The 22368-nt window shown below is 50.5% G+C and overlaps 1 protein-coding gene across 4 annotated transcripts in view; it reads right to left on the reverse strand.

The window, feature by feature from the left end:
- The window catches only part of AOPEP (aminopeptidase O (putative)), a 380108-nt gene that overhangs the window by 3106 nt on the left and 354634 nt on the right, over positions 1-22368 (reverse strand). For 3 of the 4 annotated variants that reach the window (XM_023185255.1, XM_023185257.1, XM_023185256.1), the window contains 2 exons: positions 2636-2722; positions 753-897 (listed from right to left, as the gene is read on the reverse strand). In XM_023185255.1, the coding sequence (XP_023041023.1) occupies positions 757-897; positions 2636-2722 (228 nt within the window). In that variant the 3' untranslated portion in view covers positions 753-756. Of the gene's footprint in view, positions 1-752; positions 1210-2635; positions 2723-22368 lie in introns of those variants that run through there. The other variant, XM_023185254.1, reaches the window with a different exon arrangement.

Below are 22368 nucleotides of genomic sequence, written 5' to 3' on the forward strand. Positions count from 1 at the left end.
GTTAATTCCAGACACAGTTAACAAAGAAAGTGATTTAAATAATCCAGAACTAACTCCAGTATAAGCCACGGTAGAAATTCGGCTCCAACACAACAAAGCAAAAAGTAGGACTTGCCCTCAAGACACAGGGTCATGGAGCGCATATGCCGCGTGTGGTGTGTGTGCTGCGTGCGCCGCGGCTGCTCTGTGTGGGGCATGCCTGTGTGTGCTGCGTGTGCTGTGTGTGCATGTGCTGTGTGTGCCTGTGCCTAGAGAGCCTCCCGCCAGCCCATGACCAGGCGTGGACAGCCCAAGGAACCTCCAGCTCACACATGGCTAGAAGAAAACATCTGCTCGCAGAAGCCAGGCTTTGGAGTCACGTGGCCGCGTAAACTCCTGTGTGAGCCGTGACCTTGAAGACTGGACCGGCGCTTCCACCAGGCTTCCCATTCCATCTCTAAACCTACTCAAGATGTTCCCTGACAATTTTTGTTCCTACAGATTTTAAAACCTGAAGTGGCCAAAATAGGGCCAAGGAGCACCACTGTGCCTCCCGGTGACCGCCCCAGTCAGACGAGGTGCTCCGGGGACCCTGGGCTCCCATACCAGCCCAGCACCCACTTGGCCAGTTACTCTCCAGGCCCCCGGCCAGGGAGCCAACTACTGATGCTGCGGGTGGTCTTGGCTAACTATTCGGCTTTTTTATTTCGCTGGCTCCTAAGAGGAGTACCTGGTTAGAACTAAATGACAGAAAAAGAAAGGGAAAGAATCACCTTGTTAAAATAACATGTCGGCCACCACCTGGGCTGAGGACCTATCCATCTGCTCCCTGGTCCGCTCGAAGCACCTGCGGGCGAGCTGCTGCTGTCTGGCGTCCTCACTCACCATCAGCTCCCCATAGAGGTACACGCCCATGGCCTGCAGGGCACAGAGGCCAGAGGGCATCAGGCGAAGGCGTGGGCACCCACACACATACACGCACACATGGCCTCAGTCTGTGCTTGTTCCACACACACTTGCTGGTCTAGAAACTGCAAAGACCCCAGAGAAGACAGAGACTGCGGGGTGACTGTGCTTTTGGGAGCTGCAGTCTGCACTCCCTGTCTCCTCCTGGTTCTCAAAACCCCAAGGAATCCTCAGCTCCCAATTCTCTCCACAGACTCCGATGATTTCGCTGGTGACAGAACGATGAGCCAGCATTTCCACCATGATGGCCGTGTCAGGAATGCTCTGAACAGAGACAGAGATGGCTCCCAGAATTACCACGTGGAAGGCCTGTGTGGCCTGACAGAGACGCGGGACTCCTGCCCTGCAAAGTGTGTCCCTAGGAGTGGCTGGTCTGAGTTCACCCAGCAAGTCCCTCACCTGCCAGGGAAACAAGCGCAGAGCAGCCGCAGACACATCACAAGGCCTGCAGACACCGCCCCGCCCGCGCCCGTTCCTCCGCGGCCCTGTACCGCAGCCCGCACCAACTCTGCTGCGTGGGAACGATGCTGCAAACACACCTGTATTTTTAAAATAGCCAAGGACGTTCTGGAAGACCCAGGGACCCCTCTGGATCTGCCTACTCCCTCGTGCCAGGCTTAGCTACGCCGTGAGTCACATTCCGACTCAACGACTAAACCAAGGGCCTCAAAGACAGCGCGAGAGCTAAACTCCGCAGTGAAGGGTTCAAAAGCGCTGACCTAAAAAGGCCCAGACATGGCGATCCTTATTTGTCAAAGATCATGATTCTAAATATACTGCAGTGATTTCTGGTCTTCAGAAGAGACCTCAAAGTTGCTCTTAAATTCTGTCCTTACACCCCTGGTATGTTTTTCGAGACACCTCTTGCTCTGCTGTGCAAATGTGACATTTCTTCTGGTACAAAGGCATGTACTTTTCTTTGTGGGAATAATGAGGCCTCAGGCCTCACTGGCTGTCCCCACACTGAGACCTTTTGTCTGCCTCATTCCCACTCTCCACCCCAGCCTGAGGCAGCTCCACGCTGCCACCCACAGCGCTTGGCAGGCCACTCACTCAGAGGCTGAGGGGAAATGGGGTGGGTGTGGGAGGCCGTGACGTGTCACAGGACACACCTGTTGGTGACCTGACCAACTGCGGACATCAGAGGCAGCCGATGAAGGTCTCCCCAGATCCGCTCCCGCACACGCACTGCCTGTGAGCTCCTAGGAAGGGGACGGCTGTCCCTGGTGAACAGTGAGAAAAGCTCTCACAGGAAGGAAACCTGCCTAGCACAGCACAGCAGGTGCAGGTACAGACCGAGACTGTCCTGTCAGGGTTCTCCCAGTCTGACTCACACGTGTACTTTCTATGAGGGCCACTGATCAGGGATCTACGGCACGGCATCACCAAGCGACAAGCATGGCCCAGCAGGTGCTGGAGACGCCGTGAAGTGGGAGCACGCAGCATCGGATGACATGTGGGCCACAAGGCAGCACTGAAGGTGCCTAACTCAATTCTTCAAAGACACTGAGAGAGGAAAAAAGCAGCTCAGAAGTATCAGCGTTAGGTAAGATCCTACCAGTCCTTAAGCATCCCTGGGACAGATTATTTATTTGTTATGAAAGAGATACTGAGAACGTGGGTTCCTGTGTGAAGCGCAGGGGACAGCCTTTACCGAACGAACCCCCATCCGCTGCAAGATGACACCTACCTGATCCTCCTGAAGGAACCTCTCCACACTTTTGTAGGCTTTTGTGAACTTGTGCTTAACAATGAGTTCACACCAGCGATGGCGAACCTGGAGGAACAAGAGAACGCCCAGTGAGAAACACAAGGGCAGGCACCCCAGCCGCCGGGCCCAGTGACCGGCAGCCTCTGTATGCCAGAAAGCTGTGCTTTCAAATGGACTGGCATTGTTGACACACTTAGGCTTACATTTTCTTTTTTTTTTTTTTTACTTTTTATTTTCTTTGAGAAAGAGACTCGCTCTGTCACCCAGGCTGGAGTGTAATGGCACGATCTGGCTCACTGCAACCTCCGCCTCCTGGGTCCAAGCAATTCTCCTGCCTCAGCCTCCCGAGTAGCTGGGATCACAGGCGCCGCCACCACACCTCGCTAAATTTTGTAGAGACGGGGTTTCACTATGTTGGCCAGGCTGGTCTCGATCTCCTGACCTCAGGAGCCACCCGCCCCAGCCTCCCAAAGTGCTGGGATTACAGGCGTGAGCCACTGCGCAGTTTACTTTTTAAAGAAAGAAACCACAGTGCTAATTACAGCTGCCAGTCAACTTCAGAGGGAAAAGCAGGTGTTTCACTGTTTTAAACATGATTTTGCAAGATGACAGATACTAAACGCAAAGCGTAACGAGGAAATTCCACACACATTCCGACCGTGCTGCTGGTGCCCCTTCCTGCAGGGTGCTGAGAGTCAGCGTTCCCTTTCAAACCACCACTCCCTAAGTTCCCACAGCAGATGTGGCTCAGTGCTGCTCATCTGTGACAGACACAGCAAGAGGCAGAGACACTGCTCTCCCATTCCCCGGAAGCGGCAGTGCTCCCTTCTGAGAGTCTGGGGAAGGAGTGAGCCCAGGACACCCCTGAGGTGGATAGTTCCTGCTGTGTACCCACAAGCGTGCAGGTCTGCACAACGTATTGCAAACGCACAAGCTAAAGGTGGATGCCGTTCCTGTAAAACATAGATTTCATCAGAAGCTCACCTGCAGGAATTCGGAAGGAACCCCCACTCCCACCCTCTTCGCACCTCCAGACAGCGGAAGAGTCCGATGCCAGCCCCGGCCGCCCTCTGGACACGGGCACAGCCCCCTGCACAAGGTATTCCCCACACCCCGGAGCAGGCGGCATCTCTCAGCGCTGCAGGTTCATTCTCTACAAGAAGATTCACCTACAATTTGTTTCCCAGAATCCAGTCCCCTGCCTTTTTCCGCTGCATCAAAGCCCTCTCAGTTATACCAACTCGCCCATTTTTTACTCCATTACTGAACCAACCTCAGCCATCCATGGAAGAGATTTCATGTATTTTAGAAAAGCCTCCTTCTATCACGCCTTGTTTTTACTGACTGTGAAAGAGGGAGATACTCTACAGTGACATATTTGCGGCAATAATAAAATGTGAGCAACGTCAACATCTGGGCGAGGGTCCCTGTAAAGGACATCATTATCCACTGACCTAGCCGGATCTCTCCTTTAATCTCCCCTAAAGAGGTTCACATGCAAACAGTTAAGATTGAAGGAGAGAAACCAATCTTTTGGAAGGAATCCTTCCCCCAAGCCACAGTGCCCTCTGAGACGGTGTTAACTCAGGAATTCTGCTGGGCCGCCCCGGGCTTGGAGGCAGCCAGGCCCTTTGAAGAACTGAAGTGGCAGGCCTCTGGGAGGGGCTGACAGCCTCTGCCCTCAGAGCAAACGGGAAGGAGGTCGGGGCGGCAAAATCTTTCCACCTTCAACAAAATGTGCTTTCCTGTACAGCCATCAGAAATTAACACCAGACTATACAAGGAAGAGCCCTCCACTTCCCCAACAGCAACAAGTGACCAGAGCTCAAAGAAGCCAGCTCACCATCACATGCCAGAGGAAGCCACTGGAAGAAACCGCGCCCAGCTATGCCCAAACTGTCCCTTGGACGCCTCCATCCTTCATCTCTCTTCCAACTCACAGCCACCTAATGTGCCCTCTGCCAGGTCCACACACCAGCAGAGGTGTCATCTGCTGTGAGCTTTGTGAAGACGGGCACCAGCAACCCAAGGTGGAAGGGGCTTTCGGGCAAGCTGGTCTGATCTGGAGATGGCCACATATGGACGGGAGGGACAGCTGAGGACAGGGGCTGCTGCTCTGAGACTCAGGGAGAGAGCCTCATTTTCTTTTTTTCTTTTTTTTTTTTTTGAGACGGAGTCCCGCTCTGCCGCCCAGGCTGGAGTGCAGTGGCCGGATCTCAGCTCACTGCAAGCTCCGCCTCCCGGGTTTGCGCCATTCTCCGGCCTCAGCCTCCCGAGTAGCTGGGACTACAGGCGCCCGCCACCTCGCCCGGCTAGTTTTTTTGTATTTTTTAGTAGAGACGGGGTTTCACCGGGTGAGCCAGGATGGTCTCGATCTCCTGACCTCGTGATCCACCCGTCTCGGCCTCCCAAAGTGCTGGGATTACAGGCTTGAGCCACCGCGCCCGGCCGAGCCTCATTTTCTTAAGGGCACAAGAGAAACCCTACTTGTGGCAGCTTTTAGGGAGGGTCCCTTAGGTGAGACCTGTCGGCTTCTAAGTATTCTTTAAGTGTTCTAACCACCGATGCTTGCCTGATCTGGCCACGCCACCACGACCGCGGTCATTCTAAAGCTTGAAGGACCTGTGTAAATTTGATTGTGAAAATGGAGGGTTTCGCCTCTCCTTTTCTTTCTGTGCTTTCCTTCATATTATTTACACACACAGAAACAACAAAGCATAAACTGGGGCTTATTTCCTAGTAGAACAAGGCCCTCGGTGGGGGCGGGGGCAGGAGGCAGCGCAGCCCACAGCTGGTGCAGGCCCAGGAGATGGCGGGTGAAAGACGCTCTTTCACCGCGAATCTGAGGTCAGTATTTCCACTTTTCTTACTGTTAGAAATAGTTTGTTGTCAAGATTAATAAGAGACCCAGGCTTGTGACCCCTGGAGGCTAACAGCAACCAGGAAGGACAGACCAAGCCCAGCCTCCCAGCCCCACTCCCTTTCTCACCCCACAAAGAGAAGACAAAAACAAGTCCTTTCATTACAAAGAGCTAAGTGTACGTCAGTATTTCGGCGACAGGATGCTGAGAAGACATCGCGGAAATGCTGCAGGAGGCCGGGCAGGCCGGAGAGTTCCTGCTCACGCGCAGTCTTCACTTCTCTTCGCTCCTTTGAGAAACAAAGAAAATCCTTATTTTTCTCCCCCAAACTCTCAAGGACCAATTCACATGCCATTCGTCACCACAGGGAGTGGGGATGATGCGCCTCACTGAAGCCCGGCAGTATTTCCGACGGCGCCCTGACAGAAGATCCGTCTCCAGACCACCGAGGGGCTTCACGGTCGTGAAGGACGCTCCGCCCTCCTCCGCCAAGCTCCGCCCTCCTCCGCCAAGCTCCGCCCTCCTCCGCCAAGCTCCGCCCTCCTACGCCAAGCTCCTCCGCGCGAGAAGGCAGGAAAGCCCTACAGCCAGGGAGCCGGGGCCACAGAGCTCCACAGCGCCCGCCAGAGGACAGCGGTCCAGTCTAGAGGTCTGAATTTATTAACGAGGCTGGTCAACGTGTCTTTCTGTAATTTCCTCAGTCAGAATAAAAATAAACAGGAACACTGCAGGCTCCCAGGACAGTGCCTGGCACCAGCGGGCACCCCTCACTGTCTCTGCCGGTCCCCAGCCCCCCACAGCACCTGGGGGGAGCCCGGCCTCCCTGTGGACCCCAGCAGTTGTCTTCTCCGCACAATTAGGAAGGAGTCTGCTGTTCAGGGCTGAAGCCACACTCCCTGTCTGCGTCTCTGCTCCCACCCTGTCTGGGAGCCGGGGAGTGCTGGAGGCTGGCCCAGGTTCCCCCAGAGCCACCGCACGGTGCCGCCCCGTGCCCAGGAAAGCAGATGCTGGCAGGAGCAACACGTGACCCGGGCTCCGGGGGACAGCCAGCTGTGGCCGCTCGCCACGAAGGACACGGGGCCGCCTGCCGGTGAGCGGCTGGGAGGGTCGGAGGGACCTACTAAGAAAGAGCGTCCCTCCCTCACGCCTCCCCAGGCCTGGAAGGCGGCAGGAGAACCTGATCAGACCCTTCCCCAGCCACAGGCTACCCCAAGCCTAGACTGCACTGGAGATCTGAGCTTTAAATCTGAAATCAGGGTAAGGGCTTGGCTCCCTAGGAGACTGGACCAAGTGCAGCTGGGGATAGGGATGGGGGAAAAACGTAACTTTCATTTTAGACCCAACCAAACAGACATCGATCAGCAAATGAATCACGCCCCCAAACAAGTCAATTTCTATTTCCCAGCTTTTTAGAATTCTTTTCTAGATTAATGTACAATATACTGTAAGGCCTTCCCCTCATCCCTGTCCCCAGAGACTGTCTTCAGTCCCTACTGTGGAGGTGGCCACTGTGTCAATGTGTTTTACACACCATGTGTTTTTCCTTTTCCTTCTAACAAAGATAACTTCATGGATTGCATTCCTCTGTACCCTGATAAAAATACAGATTTACTTTATACAATTACACTGACATTTAATAGAATATCTTGACTTATGATTCTCCTGAGTGCAGGAAGACTTCCCATTCCATGTATTAATGGTTGCAGGGTCGTCTATGATACTCCAAATATTTCTATGATTAGCGACACCCTGACAGACAGACACTGTTCACATCCTAACATGAAGACAAGCCACCTCTGATGCAATGTAACACGAGGTGCGGTCACCCCGTGCCCCGAGAGTAGCTGTGTGCTATTTCCCAGCTGTGGGGTGTCCGGATCAGGGTGTACGTCTTCACTTTGAGAGACTGCTGAATTGCCTTCCATGAGGGTGTAGCAATTTACAGTCCTGCCAAAATCGACGTGAGACCCCACTTTCTGTACCATCACCACTACTGAATCATCAAACTTTTGATAAGTGAAAAATGGTGTCCATGAGGTCCTTCATTTTTTAATGAAGAGAGAACTTGAGGAAGGGACTAATTAGAAAGGTGGGGACAGTATTATGGACACCAGCCAGGTACGGTGAAGTACCAGAGACCATGCAAGTGGTAGCTACCCACTGGCCTGAAGAGATGGGAGGCTGTTTCTGGAACAGAGACAGCTAGAGCCTGGGAGGGGCTGCCAGCCTGCAGGAGCAGTGAGAGAGCCCCCATCCCCGTCGGGCAGCTTAGGCATTCTATTACCAGTTGAGTATGGCTATTTTCTTTTGTTTGTTTGTTTGAGGTAGGGTCTTGTTCTGTCATCCAGGTTGCAGTGGCTCACCACTGACTCCACCTCCCAGGCTCAAGCAATCCTTTGGCCTCAGCCTCCCAAGTAGCTACAACTACAGGCATGTACCACCACACCCAGCTGATTTTTTTTTTAAATTACTTTTTGCAGAAATGGGGTCTCTCTGCCCAGGTGGGTCTCAAACTCCTGGGCTCAAGCCATCCTCCCACCTTAAATTTCCCAAAGTGCTGGGATTATAGACGTGAGTCACCACGCCCCAGCATTTTTTTCATGCGCATAAAATCCTTTCTAGTAACTGTCTATTCATATTCTTTCCCATGTTTTTCCTATTGGATCACTGGCTTTTTCTAGTTAATCTGTTGAGTGTTTCTGAGTACTAGGGAAATTAGCTCGTCTCTGATGAAACTGCAGCTTTTTCCAGGTTTGTTAATCTGTCTTTCTGACTTTGTTCATGGTGGTTTTGCTTGTATTTCTTAATTGCATACAGTTGAGTTTATCTATTTTCTTCTTCCTATAGCTTCTCAGTTCTCTTCATTTATGTTTAATGTTTCATGGGTACATATGCCAGAAGTAATCAAATGGTACACTTTAAATATTCACATTTTTAAATATAGTTGAAAAATTTAAGGACCTTTAAAACTGTGACTAAAATTCATCAAGTCACTCCAAATGCATGCCAGGAATCACCGAGAGCCTAGGGTCGGCACGTATTTCAGCCTTACACAGACCCAGACCCCAGACCCTGACCAACGGGGCGAGGGAGGAAAGATCAAGTAGGTGTGGGAGGGAAGGAGAGTGGGCAAATGGAGAAAGAACAAGACGGCAGAAGGAAACAGGGACATGGCATGGAGAAGTGAGACCAGAGCTGCCCGTGGCAGTAGGAGCACAGGGTCCTGGACGCCTGCAGCACCCACGCCTCTGCCTTGGTACCAGCCTCTCAAGCACCCGACACCTCGCCTACTGAGGACGTGCTCATCTGCTCATGCTCATCTCTTCCCTCTGCCGCTGGGTGGCAGACAAGCAGGTGGCCTGGGAGGGGGAAGAGCAGGTGCGGCCTGGGCCTGGCTGGCCTGCCGGAAATGGGCCAGAGCTCACATATGGAATAAATTAGCACAGCTCTCGCAAGAAGGGGCATCTGGGTCTCTGGATCCTTTCCATGTCTTCACAGTGAAGCTGACTTGCACAACACACAGGTGTGCACTCCTGAATACTTTAGTCCAATAAAAATTACTTTGAAAATCTGCTTTTCAAAGTTTTCTGCTTATGGGACACGCTAAACAGAAAAAAATGAGGGTGCTGCCCTCCCTCAGTGTACAGGTGTGGTTTAACACAGAGGTGCCATTTACACTGCTGGAAAGGGACTGCAGCACTTTTCAGGTTTCCAAAGCCTCCATGAACACAGGGTAATGACAGCAAAGATTTCAACGTTCTCCCAGGAGTGCTCCACACAACTGGATCTTTGAGGTTGGGTGCAGGTGGGAGGGTCTTGGAATCCAGGGTGAGAATGAAAGGCAGGTATGTGGAGGCCCATTCACAGTAGGCACACATCTGACGTAGAGAATTAAAATTCTCAAGGAATCCAAGTAATGGTTCCAGGATCGTGGACCCTACCTCAGTGAGAGACCACCACAGGGAGAACGGGGTATGTCTGTGGTACAGGCCTGAGCCACCTGGGAGGCCTGAGCAGACATGCAGTCTGGGTATCCAAAAGGCACTTGGAAGGAAGCACACACAGACGCTGGCTATGAGGATGGGGCTCACTGATCCCAAGCACGTTCATGGCAGCCAACTGCACGACAGGCTCTGGGAAATGGTGCGGGGCAGAGGGATGGTCAGTACAAACACGTACGCATCCTTATGTGTGCAGACGTATCCACAAATGTGTATGTGTAGAACATACAGACACACACTGGATTCAAAGTGTTCTTTTCCAACGCTTTCCCTCACTACACGCAATGCAGTCTGGTATTTTTATTCTCTTCGTTTTGTTTTTTGAGACGGAGTCTCGCTCTGTCGCCCAGGCTGGAGTGAGTGGCGCAATCTCGGCTCACTGCAACCTCTGCCTCCCGGGTTCACGCCATTCTCCTGCCTCAGCCTCCCGAGTAGCTGGCAACACAGACATGTGCCACCAGGCCCAGCTCGTTTTTTTGTATTTTTGGTAGAGACAGGGTTTCACCATGTCGGCCCGGCTGGTCTTGAACTCCTAACCTCAAATGGTCCACGTACCTCAGCCTCCCAAACTGCTGGAATTACAGGCGTGAGCCAGCGCGCCTGGCCTCTTCTTTGTTAAAATGCTGCTTGGTGACCTACTAGATTGATTTCATGACCTACTGTGTCCTGACTCCCCCACAGGGTGAAAACCTGCACACCAGCTCGGCTTCCAGAGCCCGATGCTCCAGGCTGGACCCTTGTCGGCTCAGGCAAGCTGCTCTGACCAGACCCCACTCCAGCTCCAGCTCCCCAGGATGGGGGTTAGAAGAGCGCCAGCATGCAGGGAGCGCCACAGACAGGCTGGGCTGGCACCAGACAGGAGGCAGGAGCCACATAGCTGAGGAAAAGCCTGGGCCGGGTCTGAGACTCGCAGCAGGACAGCAGAGGGAGCAGGGGAGTCCCAGGAGCAGTAAGAGTCTCCCAGGGACAGGCACCGGGGAATCTCGCAAACCATTTGTAAAGATGGCTCCCTGAGCCTTGCCCCAGCCTCAGCCCCAGCCAGACGCCACTTCTGCCTTTGCAGGAAACTTACCACACACTGCCCAAGAGGTTCCATGGAGCTGAACTCCAGAAGGCTCAGAAACACAGTGCGGAGGGAAGCCTGCTCCTCGGACTTCCTGCAACGCTAGTAAAACGGCACACGCCCAGGAGGGCCGCTCAGAAACCACATCTCCGATTCGGGACACAGGGCCCATGACGATGGGCACGTCTGTATGTCCATAATTTTAACTAGGAGATGGTGAAGGGGGCTCCCCCTTATTTGATTGCTTTTTTCTTGGAAATAGAAAAGCTGCTGAAGCTTCCTTAGAACTTGAACCACTCTAATCTCTTCTTAAAAATAATCTTTTTTAAGACAGAGTCTCACTCTGCCGCTCTGGCTGCAGTGCAATGGCATGATCGTGGCACACTGCAGCTTCCAAATCCTGGGGTCAAGTGATCCTTCCACCTCAGCCTCCCAAGTAGTTGGAACTACAGGTGCGTGCCACTACGCCTGGATAACAGTGGCACCCTGACTCTATAAAAAATACAAAAACTCCTGGGCTCAGCCTCCCAAAGTGCTGGGATTACAGGTATGAGCCTGGCCCCTAATCACTTTTTAACCCAAGATATCTTCATGTTTCAGAACCAGATTCCTAGTAAACTCTAGAAGACAGGCTGGTAAATTTTTTCTTTCAAGAGCCAGATGTTCAGCATTTTTGGCTTTTTGGTCAAAGCAGCCTTAGATAACATGTAAATACGTGGGCATGGCATGGCTGCCTTTGGATAAAACATTATTTACAAGAACAGGCAGTGGGCTGCAGAGGCTCAGGCTGGGGTTGGCTGATCCTTGCTCTAGACGAGTGTCAAAGCTATGGCTCCCAGAGTACAGCATACACGGTGGTACACTGGTGTTTGCCCCCCAGCATCCACCAACACCATGTCGCTGAACACAGAGATGAGGCAAAAGGTGAACCATGGCCTTGTGAGTGGGTGTGGGCCAGCTTCAGCACAGCCCCACCAGAAAATCCGGGGTGCTCCTAAACGCTGGTCCTCACACCCTGGGCCTTATTCCTCCCTCTGCAGGTCAAATTCCCCTATACAAAGAAACATGCTCTGGCATTCATCCTGAATCAGACTCATTAAAAAGGGGTACTATGTCTTTAGAGTACCCCAATAGTGGAGACAGAGTCTGAAAACCAGTGTCTTAAAGAAAAAATCACTCTGCCTGAAAAATCAGCAGCATCCACGAGGGCCTGAACAGACGTGGCTACAGGCGCGAGACAGAGCGGATGAGCTCTAAGAACTCAGCCAGTCCACCCAACTTCGTTCCGGGAGCCGCAGTGCCACCACCAAAGACCATCAAGACCAAAGACAGGAACGGCCCCCGCTGTCTTCCACGGCAGTGCTGGAGCCAGGATTCAGTTTGGTGCACGCTCGTCACCATGCTTACAAAAGCACATAGGGCTCCTTCTAGTAGCTGCTTTCCTTGCTTTATTTTTAAACATTTAAAAATTATAAGCAGATGACTATACACAAATACGGAATCCAGTGTACATGAAATTCTAGCCAATCATGTCAAATTCAATTTTGATCTTTCCAACAGTGACAATCAATACAGATACTTATTCAGTATCCCAAATTCAAAAATCCAAAATCTGAACTGCTCCAGTGAGCATTTTGTGTGTGCGCACGCGTGTGCGTGTGTGCATGTCTGTGTGTGTGCATGTGTGTGCGTGTGTGTGTGTGCGCGCACGGGGGGAGGGGGGCGTGGGCAGGTCATGTCAGCACTCAAAAAATTTGGGATATTGAAGCATTTCAGAGTTTGGATTTTCAGATTTGGGAAACAACCAGTTAAGTATAATACAAATATCCTAATAACTGAAAAAAAAATCTGAAATCTGAAACATTTCTGGTCTCAAGCATCCTGGGTAAGGGAGGCTTGACCTGTATATTACTTTGGGTTTTTCCTTCTCTCTGCTTGCCACTGTTGCATTTACTGGCATGGTGCCCTTCTGTTCATACACTACAGCTCACTGTCTGTCCGTCTTCTGATGACACTACAAAGTCTCAAGTATGTCCGAGTAGCCTTCAGCCTTTTAACAAGAAAGTTATGCTGGGGTCAGCAGACAGAGGGGCACAAGGAAATCTGCTGTGACCCTAGATGGCATTGCTGTGGCCATAGCTCATCCAGCAGACCCAGGTTCACTCTGAGTGATCTGACGCGCCCACATCTCCCAGCTCACCTCTGCAGCCCAGAGATCAGCTCCCAATGTGCCCCCACCGGCCACTCTCAGAGTTGGGCTCGCAGCCTTCCCAGCTCCCACTGCTCTCTGCACCGCCATGTCCTTCTCCGCTAGTCTGTTCTATTTATTTGCCGTATCATGCAAGTCTGGGGAGCGTGTGGGCCTCTGGGCCATCTTTGGGCCTGTCCAATGCCCCGCACACAGCACATGCCTGATAAATGCTTCTGAGTGAATGCACCACTTCTGAAAACTTGGAATGCTTTTCAGCTACTCTGAAATTATAATGCACAGTGAGAGGCTATAAAATGCTGTGAAGAATGCCGCCAGTCCTATTTATAACAGGAAGCACTCCCCTTTCTTTTCAGTTCTTTTGATTTTCAAATTTACTGTTGAAGAAGAAGAAAAAAAAAATCTGTCCAGGGAACATGATCTGGGAAGCCCATTAAACCTCATTTAGAGTTCCATTTTATTTCTGTAAACAGAAAGACCAGGGCTCATGGCTTTTCTAAGTTAATAAGTCTACCCTGCAATAAACAAACCTGCTTTGTCAATTTGTGTCCTTAAATTAGATTTAACTTGGCTTTACAGTGGGCTGACTGGCTGGTAAGGGGGGTCTCTGCAGAGCAGCCACAAGGCAGACGGCATTCCAGTGGGGCACTGCCCTGGGGGCTTCTGGAGCGGTGGAGGCCGTCGACCTGCGCAGTCTCACGGAAGGACGAAAAGAACCTCTTGCTGTGCGGTGATAACATGAGAGCTGTCCACATTTGTGTTTTCATTTTTTTCTTTTCTCTCTCACCCTTTTCTGCTCCTTATTTCTGAAGGGCTGCAATCTGAATGTTATTTTTTAAACTAAAGGAAATTAAAAGTTACTTTATTTGCTGTCACAAAGCCAGGTTAGTCAATTCCTAGGCACAGGGTGAAGAGGACAAATGAAGCATTGGCGGCTCTTACTGCCCTTGCTGGCGTCAGTTCCTGCAGCTCTTGTCTACATCTCACCGGTTAGAGCGAAAGCAGCAGCAATGTGCAAAATGGGGGGCATCTCAAGTGCTGCCAGGGCCATCACACTCGACATGCACATGCAGATCATGGTGAGGGTCAAGAGTGACAACAAGCATCAAACACTGTCGTCAAGTATGACAAAGGAGGCGACCTTGCTCACTTGTGTGGTCTTGGACAAATCTTAACTACTTTTGAAAACTTGGAATGCTTCTTATTTTCCTCCAAATAGGTTCGTTTAAATAACAGTGGTGCTATTAAAGGCTCCAAAAAGTACAACATGGGAGCCCACGTGGGGTTCACTTTGAAATAAGGCACAGTTTGCCTTCCTTCCATACTGAGACTGCTCACTGAATGGCTATCCATCTCAGTATGTAATTCTGAAATTAGAAAACAATACACTCCACCTTCTTTCTTCAATCTGTTGACATGTAACTCACAGCTGAAAAGGACTTTTACTGCTGGCAGAAACAGTGAAACATGCCAGAACCATAACCATGGTTACCCCCTCTGATAAGCTCTGGGGACATGTGTCCCCTTCCCTCGCTTCCCCTGGAGGTGAATTCAGCCTGGAGGGCCTCCCCAAGTCTGAGGGATGGCTGACTCTCTCCCAGCACCTTGCTGTGTCAGACATGAAATCCAGGAAACATCATTCTCCAACAAGTCAGTCGACTGGGCATTGAGGATAAAATGGTGACTAAAACAGAGAAGCACTTGCCCTCTAGAGGCTTACAGTTCAGTAGGAAGTTTAAGAAAAATCCAGTAAACCAGCAAGTGTAGACTCATGTTGGTGACAAATGCCAGGAAAGGGTGCATGAGGCGCAGGGAGTGAACGGGCTCCCTAAGAAGGGCCACGCACACTGAGGCCTAAAGGAGGAGAAGAAACCCACGCGGCATCCTGAGCCCGCCAGCTTCCAGCCAAACCACGTTCCATCCATGAAAGACACTCAGCGTCCCTCCCCTTCTCTTCTCAGTGGCCATTTCTTCGGACACCCTTCTCTTCAAGAGCTAGAGAAACAGGCTCTTAAAAATAAACTCGAGACCAAAGAACTGAAACTACACAACTTTTCGGAAAGACACAGGCATAAATTTTCATGACCCTGGCAATGATTTTCAACAAAACAAAGGAGATACACTGGACTTCATTAAAGTTAAAATCTTTAAGGCCGGGCGCGGTGGCTCAAGTCTGTAATCCCAGCACTTTGGGAGGCCGAGACGAGCAGTTCACGAGGTCAGGAGATCGAGACCATCCTGGCTAACACGGTGAAACCCCGTCTCTACTAAAAAATACAAAAAAAGAAAAAGAAAAACTAGCCGGACAAGGTGGTGGGCGCCTGTAGTTCCAGCTACTCGGGAGGCTGAGGCAGGAGAATGGCGGGAACCCAGGAGGCGGAGCTTGCAGTGAGCTGAGATCCGGCCACTGCACTCCAGCCTGGGCGACAGAGCGAGACCCCGTCTCAAAAAAAAAAAAAAAAAAAGTTAGTCTTTAGACCTCAAGGGATACCATCATCAAAGTGAAAAGACAACCCAAAGAATAAGAGAATATTTTGCAAATTGTATTTGATAAGGAACTTGTATCTAGACTACATAAAGAACTATTATAACTCAGTAATACAAAGACAAACCAATTTAAAAATGAGCAAAAGGTCTTACTTACTAGACCTTCCTCCAAAGAAGATATGCAAATGGTCAACAGGGGAAAAAAAAGCAATGACGACGACAGTGGGGTCCAAGTCACACCCAACAGGGTGGCTAAAATCACAAAGACGGACCATAACAAGTGCTGACGGAGCCCGAACCCATACTCACTGCTAGAGAAAATGGAAGATGGTCTAGCCATAGTAGCAAACACACTGGCAGTTTCTCAAAAGGTTAAACAAGGGTTACCCACATAATCCAGCAATTCTACTCCTAGGAATATGCCTAAGAGAAGTGAAGGCATATGTCCACACAGAACCTTACACACACGTGCTCACAGCAGTTAACAGCGGAAACGCCCTCCATGCCCATCAGCTGATGCATGGAGAAACAAACGCCGTCTGTCCATACAAGTCAGAGTATTTGGCAGTAAAGAGGAATGAAGTAATGACATATGCTACAAAGAAGGATGATCCCCAAAAACATTATGCTAAGTCAAAAGAAGCCAGTCACGAAAGACCAAATATTACATATAATTCCATTTATGTGAAGGCCCAGAACCGGCAAATCTACAGAGACAGAAGAATGAGTGCTTGCCTAGGACTGGGGAGCTGGGGAGGCAGCCAGAGGGTACTGGGTTTCTTCTGGGGATTATAAAATGTTCTACAAGCCACTGAGGTGATGGTTGTACAGCTCTGTGAATATATTAAAAATGACTGAATTGTATACTTTAAAATGGGTGAACTTCATGGTATGTGAAGTATAGCTCAAAAGTCACTAAAAACAACGACCTCTCACCCGAAGAGCCGAGTTGAGAACGGCTGTTTTGGCGAAAGGCACAATTCCACACGGTCTGCTCAAGAAAAGCCACCCGGGGCCCTGAGAGCCGAGGCCATGGGGGAGGGTCATGTGTGGGCTGCTCCTGGTGGCTGGTTCCCTCAGCGCCTGGGAACTTCCTGTGCCCAGCCTGGGCATCTGCTTCCACCCACGGATGGACAAAACCAGGTGGTCTACAGAACACAGCTCCATGTGGTTCAAGGTTGCAGCAAAGCAATATGCAGAGACTGAACAGCCTAAACATCATTTTTAGTGCCACCCTACGAAGTTTAGCTGATCTCTACTGTGTTTATGTTCCACATTTCATCCCTCCCGTCCACACCAAACTCCACCATTTACATTCAGAGTGGGCCTGGGAACGTGCCCCGCAAGCTGACTCCGTGCGAGTGGCCCAAACGCAAGGGTCTACGTAGAGCCCACACCCTATCTGTGCTCGGAGGTCCTCACAGCCTGAAGGCCACAGATCCACCTCTCCCGTCCTGGTGTGCCACCGTTCTAGACAGCAAAGACGGCGTACGGGAACGGCACCAGCAGGAAGAAAAGCCACCTGGAGAGCTATGCTGAGCGCTGTGGCAAAGTGAGCCCTCTCTTTCAGGGTATTTAAGGTATACTTTAAATGTGAATATGGCTCAGTGTACAATGGTAAAGAGACGGCAGTGTTCAAAGGAAACTGTGTGGTTTTTAGTGTGGGTTTCAGAACAGAAATCTAATACAAACGTATGTAAACTACTGACTGAGCTGTAAAGAACCCAGAAGCACCAATTAAAGCCCAGTGCACTAATGCCACTCGAGAAACCTCTGGACACAAAACGAATTGAGATGCTGCTGCTGTTTTCCTGGCTATACGGGAAGAAGAGTATCAGGGCACTGCTACTTAGACCCCAGAAAATATGTCCATCTCCATCTCCATCTTCCTGAGAAAATCTATACAGACTGGAGAGCGTCCCATGGAGCAAACGCGGAGGCCTCCCATCCTCAGAGGTCTGTACCAGAGGACCTGCTGCCGAACCCTGTGCCTGACAGCAGGGACACGCTGCAACCACTGACTTTTCTAACAGAGTCTGGCTGAACCTGCAGCTAAAAACTGCCTATTAAATGCCCTCCCTCTTTTAACAGATAAATGCTGAGCTGACCATTTAAGAAAAATTAGCCAGATTATGCTGTCCATGGCTTGCTTTTCTCTTTACTTTCATTTGCTATAAATTCACGGTAAACAAAACACAATCCCTAGCTTCAGGAATAACATAGGAAATTATTAATCTAAAAAAGAAAGTTCTTTGTGATTTTAGATCAGCTTTATTTTTAAAAAAATCCCTTTATAACAGTGTAACAGGGGAGATGCTGTTGCAGGCTTCCCACAGGAAAGTTCCAGAGGCACTGAACTGAACAACAGAGAGAACACCCTAAGAAAGATGTACCGAGAGACAGACCGTTCTGACTCTGAAGGGAAGTTCTGAAGCATCGATTAAATGTTTCATAAACCAAACACGACAAAGAAAAAATACACAAAACCAGAGTCACGTAAGAATTCTATTCCTTGGCGTGAACCCGGGAGGCGGAGCTTGCAGTGAGCAGAGATCCGGCCAGGCCACTGCACTCCAGCCTGCGCGGCAGAGCGAGACTCCGACTCAAAAAAAAAAAAAAAAGAATTCTATTCTTTCTCCTATCATAAAAAGTAGATGGTTTAAAAAGATAGGTCTAAAGCAACTAGAGACAATTACCCTAATCCCTTTTCTCAATCTATACCCAGCCACCTTTTAAACTCTAGAAAAAGAATAATGCTCTGTCAAAGGGACAGCCTGTCAAATAATGCTGTCAAAGGGAGACCCTCACAAGCATGGTCTCGGCTTTCTAAAAACCTGAAGTCACACTGTTCACAGGCCATGTTCTAAAGTTCAGATTCATCGGTATCTGGCCTCTTGATCTGCAACCTAAGGTTGATGGCGTCAAGGGGCCAATTAAGCCAGACCCCTGTACCTGTAATGATACTGTGAGAAACAGCCTAATGCTGAGTTTCTGTGGGTTGCCAGGTGGAGGTGCCAAGTGTCAACTTGCCCTCTCGGGACCCCGGGGGGACCTGGTTCCTTGTATTTTGCCCCATAAAAGCACTTCACTCATCACACACACGACTCCGACACTCCACAATGGCGTCCTTTTCATGTTCAATCTGAAACCCTGCCTTGTAGGGCTCTGTTCCACCGGTGCCTCCTGACAATGCTGGACGATGATGTGGTGAGCCAGCTGGCTGAGTGATGAGGCCCTGGATTCGCCTGCACCAAGGGCAGCCAGTAGGAGAAGCGGAGGAGAGGAAAAGGGAAAAGACGCTCCAGAACATGTCACATCTCCAAGCAGAAGACCCAAGTCATCTCTACTGGACAGAGTGTGAGCACCGACAGGCAGGTACAGAACCACAGCGATGGATCCATTTTAGAATCTGGAGATGTAACAACCGTTAAACCTTCAATCCTTGCCCTCTGGTAAGTCCCTCTAGAGCTCCATTAATCATTAAGTGCTCGAACCACAGAACGACGCTTTTGGCCCAAATGAAATTCAGAAGTGAGCATTAAAGCTGTCATACGATTATGTTGCTGGAGTCACAACTTCCACCTCTGGACTGCAAATAAATGCTACGGTTTTTTCTTCCCAAGTAAACAATGAGTAACAATGTATTAGTAACAACATATTAAGATAAATACCAGCTTGTGTACAGTGCATCGAAAGAGGCAGAGGAGGCCAAGCGCGGTGGCTCACGCCTGTAATCCCAGCATTTTGGGAAGCCAAGGCAGGTGGATCACAAGGTCAGGAGTTTGAGACTAGCCTGGCCAAGATGGTGAAACCCTGTCTCTATTAAAAATACAAAAACTTAGCTGGACGTGGTGGCGGGCACCTGTCATCCCAGCTACTTGGGAGGCTGAGGCAGAATTGCTTGAACCTGGGAGGTGGAGGTTGCAGTGAGCCGAGATTGTGCCACTGCACTCCAGCCTGGGCGACAGAGCAAGACTCCATCTCAAACAAACAAACAAAAAGGAGGTAGAGGAGACCCAGAGCCATTCGACAGCGTCTGCAGGGCCTCTTCAGCTACCTCCCATGCTACGGGACAGGCCTGTGATGCTGGACGTTTTTTCCATTTCCAATCAACCTTGTGTCCTTTCCATCCTGGAAGGCAGCCGGATGAGTGCTGAAACAGGTGTGTTCTTACAATCCGGTTCCTCACATTCACTTGCTCCTACTAGTTTAGTCTGCAATTCTACATGAAAGAGTAGGGCCTCCCAAGGTTACATTCTTTGGCACTTCGGGAGAGTACAGCTGGCTCAGCGTGGCCTCTGAATGTTAACAATCTTTTTCTAGCTACTCCACTCTATGCAGACACCTTACTAAATGAGAATTTTTTTTTGAAACTGCCTTTTGTCAATTAGCTGCTGCCAGTCAGCAGAAAGAGCCGCTCACGTGCACACGAGCACGTGGGTCCAGGCACGAGGCCAGACCGTGAAGGGACACCTCCAGTGAGGTGGCACCCCAGGGAAGACGGTCACAACACATGACACCCACACTTCCTTGCTCCAATCCAATCCAGGAGTCCTCTTCCTTTCAATCGACACTATTTCCCCCACACAGGGAAGGGAAGAACGGGTGCTACTAACGACTTCTCCCAGAAAACTCATGTTCTCACTCAGCGTATCAACCAAACTCAAAGCAAAGCAGGCTGCAGCACGGGCCTTTCGGAATCGTGGCCACCAGGAAAACAACGCAGGGGAAGCCCCTCCCCTGAGGCACAGCCCCAGTCTGAAGGCGCTCAGTGGAGTCTGCAGAGCTGCTGCTGCCTGAAGGTCCGTCTCGGAGCTCCTGGGGAAAGAGGTCAGAGAGCCAAGGTCCAGGATCTTCACCGCACTGCCATGGGTAGCTGTTTTTACAGCTTAAGAGACCCGCTAAGGCAGGCAGGAAATGTGTTACTTAAAAAGGGATCTTAGATAACCTCTTGTGTTCCCAGAGTTAGCTGTCAAATACATTTTTAAAACTTTCATGGCTATATGAGAAATATACTCAAAAACTGCAGAGAGACAAGGTGCTTCTGTGGACTGGATTGCCCTTCGGCTCATTTTCCGTGCTGGCTGCAGGGGCCCAGCATCCACCCACAGGCCTGAGGCTTGCTACATATGAGATGGCTGACTTTGAGGTCAGCTTCACTCCCCAGGCCAAGGAGCACCAAGGAGCGCTGCCTGTGCCCGCCCTGCAGAGGATGGTAAGGCAGGAGGTGGCCTGGGGTGGTCTGCCTACTCCACCCATGCTCTCACTCTGTCTGTCCTTGAGCCCTTTTCCTTTCACACTCTGAACACGGGGGCACTGCCTCCCTGAAGAGCATACACCTAGGGCTTCACACCACGTGATGCAGGCACACGGAGGGCAGGCAGGATGTGCAAAACCCGAGACAGTATTCAGAACCCTGGCCCCACAACCCCTCGACGTGAAAGCCCTTGGCAAGCAGCCACAGCAGACTCAGTGCTACACTCAGAAAATCAGACCAACAGATCAGACACTCTGTGAACACAGCCCGTACACAGAAGCAACACACACAGAATGGTTAATAGTAATCTCGTCCCTCCTTTCTTCCTTCTCTGTGTGGGTGGGCCCGTCCCGGCCCGTCCACATGCAGGCAGCGAGGGACAGACGGGGATGGCAGCCCAGGAGTAAAGCAACCATGGAATAGGGTTCTCACAGCAGAGACCCTGCCAGCCGCTACATCCCGAACACGCTGCTCAGCCAACAAAACACCTCCGTGCACTCTGCCATGAGGAGCAGGAGCAGCTGGAGGCAGCAAGCTTACCTTCTGGAAAGGCAGCTTTACATATGTACCTCAGTCACAGGTAGAGCACGGGAAGCCCTTCTGCATAGCTCAAAAATACAGGGGGCACAGCAGGTAAAGAATCTGCCCCCACCAGGTCCCAAACATCCCTGCACTGTACCAGAGACCTGCCCCATCAGCCTGGGCAGGCGTTTCTGCACCACCCACCTAATTCAACACGGGCCCCAGCGCCCACAGCCACTCTCCACAGTGTGCTCAGTACACAGCCTGCCTCACTCCAGAATCTCTGGCCCGCTCTCAAATGGTTGCCACTTATTCCGTATGTAAGAGCCCTGAGAGCAACTGCAAGGGACTCTCCTCACTCGTTCAGTCAAAGAGAAGCACCAAGAATTCAGCAGACACCCCTGAGACTTTTTCTACCAAGTAACAATTCTTTCTCCCATGAAATGTCCTGTCACTTAAAGGCAGATGATTATTCAACAAAATTCCCACTAATTAGTGTTAAAATAAATCACACTTCACTAATAAAGTTTCTAGAAAACACGCTGGTTGGCCAAAATCCTGTTGCTTTTTTGGTTCTGAGTGACATTTCAAGGAAACTTCACAATGAGATAGGCTATCAGTATAATTAACTGCATGCCAGGACCTCCAGAGTTTGGGTGTAGGCACTTTTTTTAGACACACACCAGGGTCTAATCCCCCTCTCTCCACTTGATTTGGCTCCTGCTCATCCCCAACCTCAACCCTGCAGGCCCAGCACGGGGGTCAGGAAACCACGGATGGGGCCTGCAGCCAGGAATGGTGTATATGTTTCCAAATCATTTTAAAAAGGAAAAAGGGCCAGGCGTGGTGGTTCACACCTATAATCCCAGAACTCTGGGAGGCTGAGGCAAAAGGACTGTTCAGGCCAGGAGTACGAGACAAGCCTGGCCTGTAACACAGTGAGACCCTGTCTCTCAAAAAAAAAAAAAAAAAATTCTTTTTCTAAATTAGCACACGTGGTGATGCATGCTTGTAGTCCCAGTTACTTGGGTGGCTGAGGCAGGAGGATTGCCTGAGCCCAGGAGTTCAAGGCTGCAGTGAGCTATTATCACACTACTGCATTCCAGGCTGAGCAAAACAGTGAGAACTGTCTCCAAATAAATAAAAAGGAAAGGCAGGGAAAAAACACAACAATTATTTGGAGATGGGCTAATTACATCAAATTTAAGTTTCAGGTCTGTAAAAGTTTTACTGGCACACAGCCACGTCTGCTATACTACTTATGGCAGCTTCATGCCACAGCAACAAGGCTGCAGAGCTGCCACAGAAAGCG

Source organism: Piliocolobus tephrosceles, chromosome 14 (assembly GCF_002776525.5).
Source record: "Piliocolobus tephrosceles isolate RC106 chromosome 14, ASM277652v3, whole genome shotgun sequence".
Lineage (NCBI taxonomy): Eukaryota > Metazoa > Chordata > Mammalia > Primates > Cercopithecidae > Piliocolobus > Piliocolobus tephrosceles.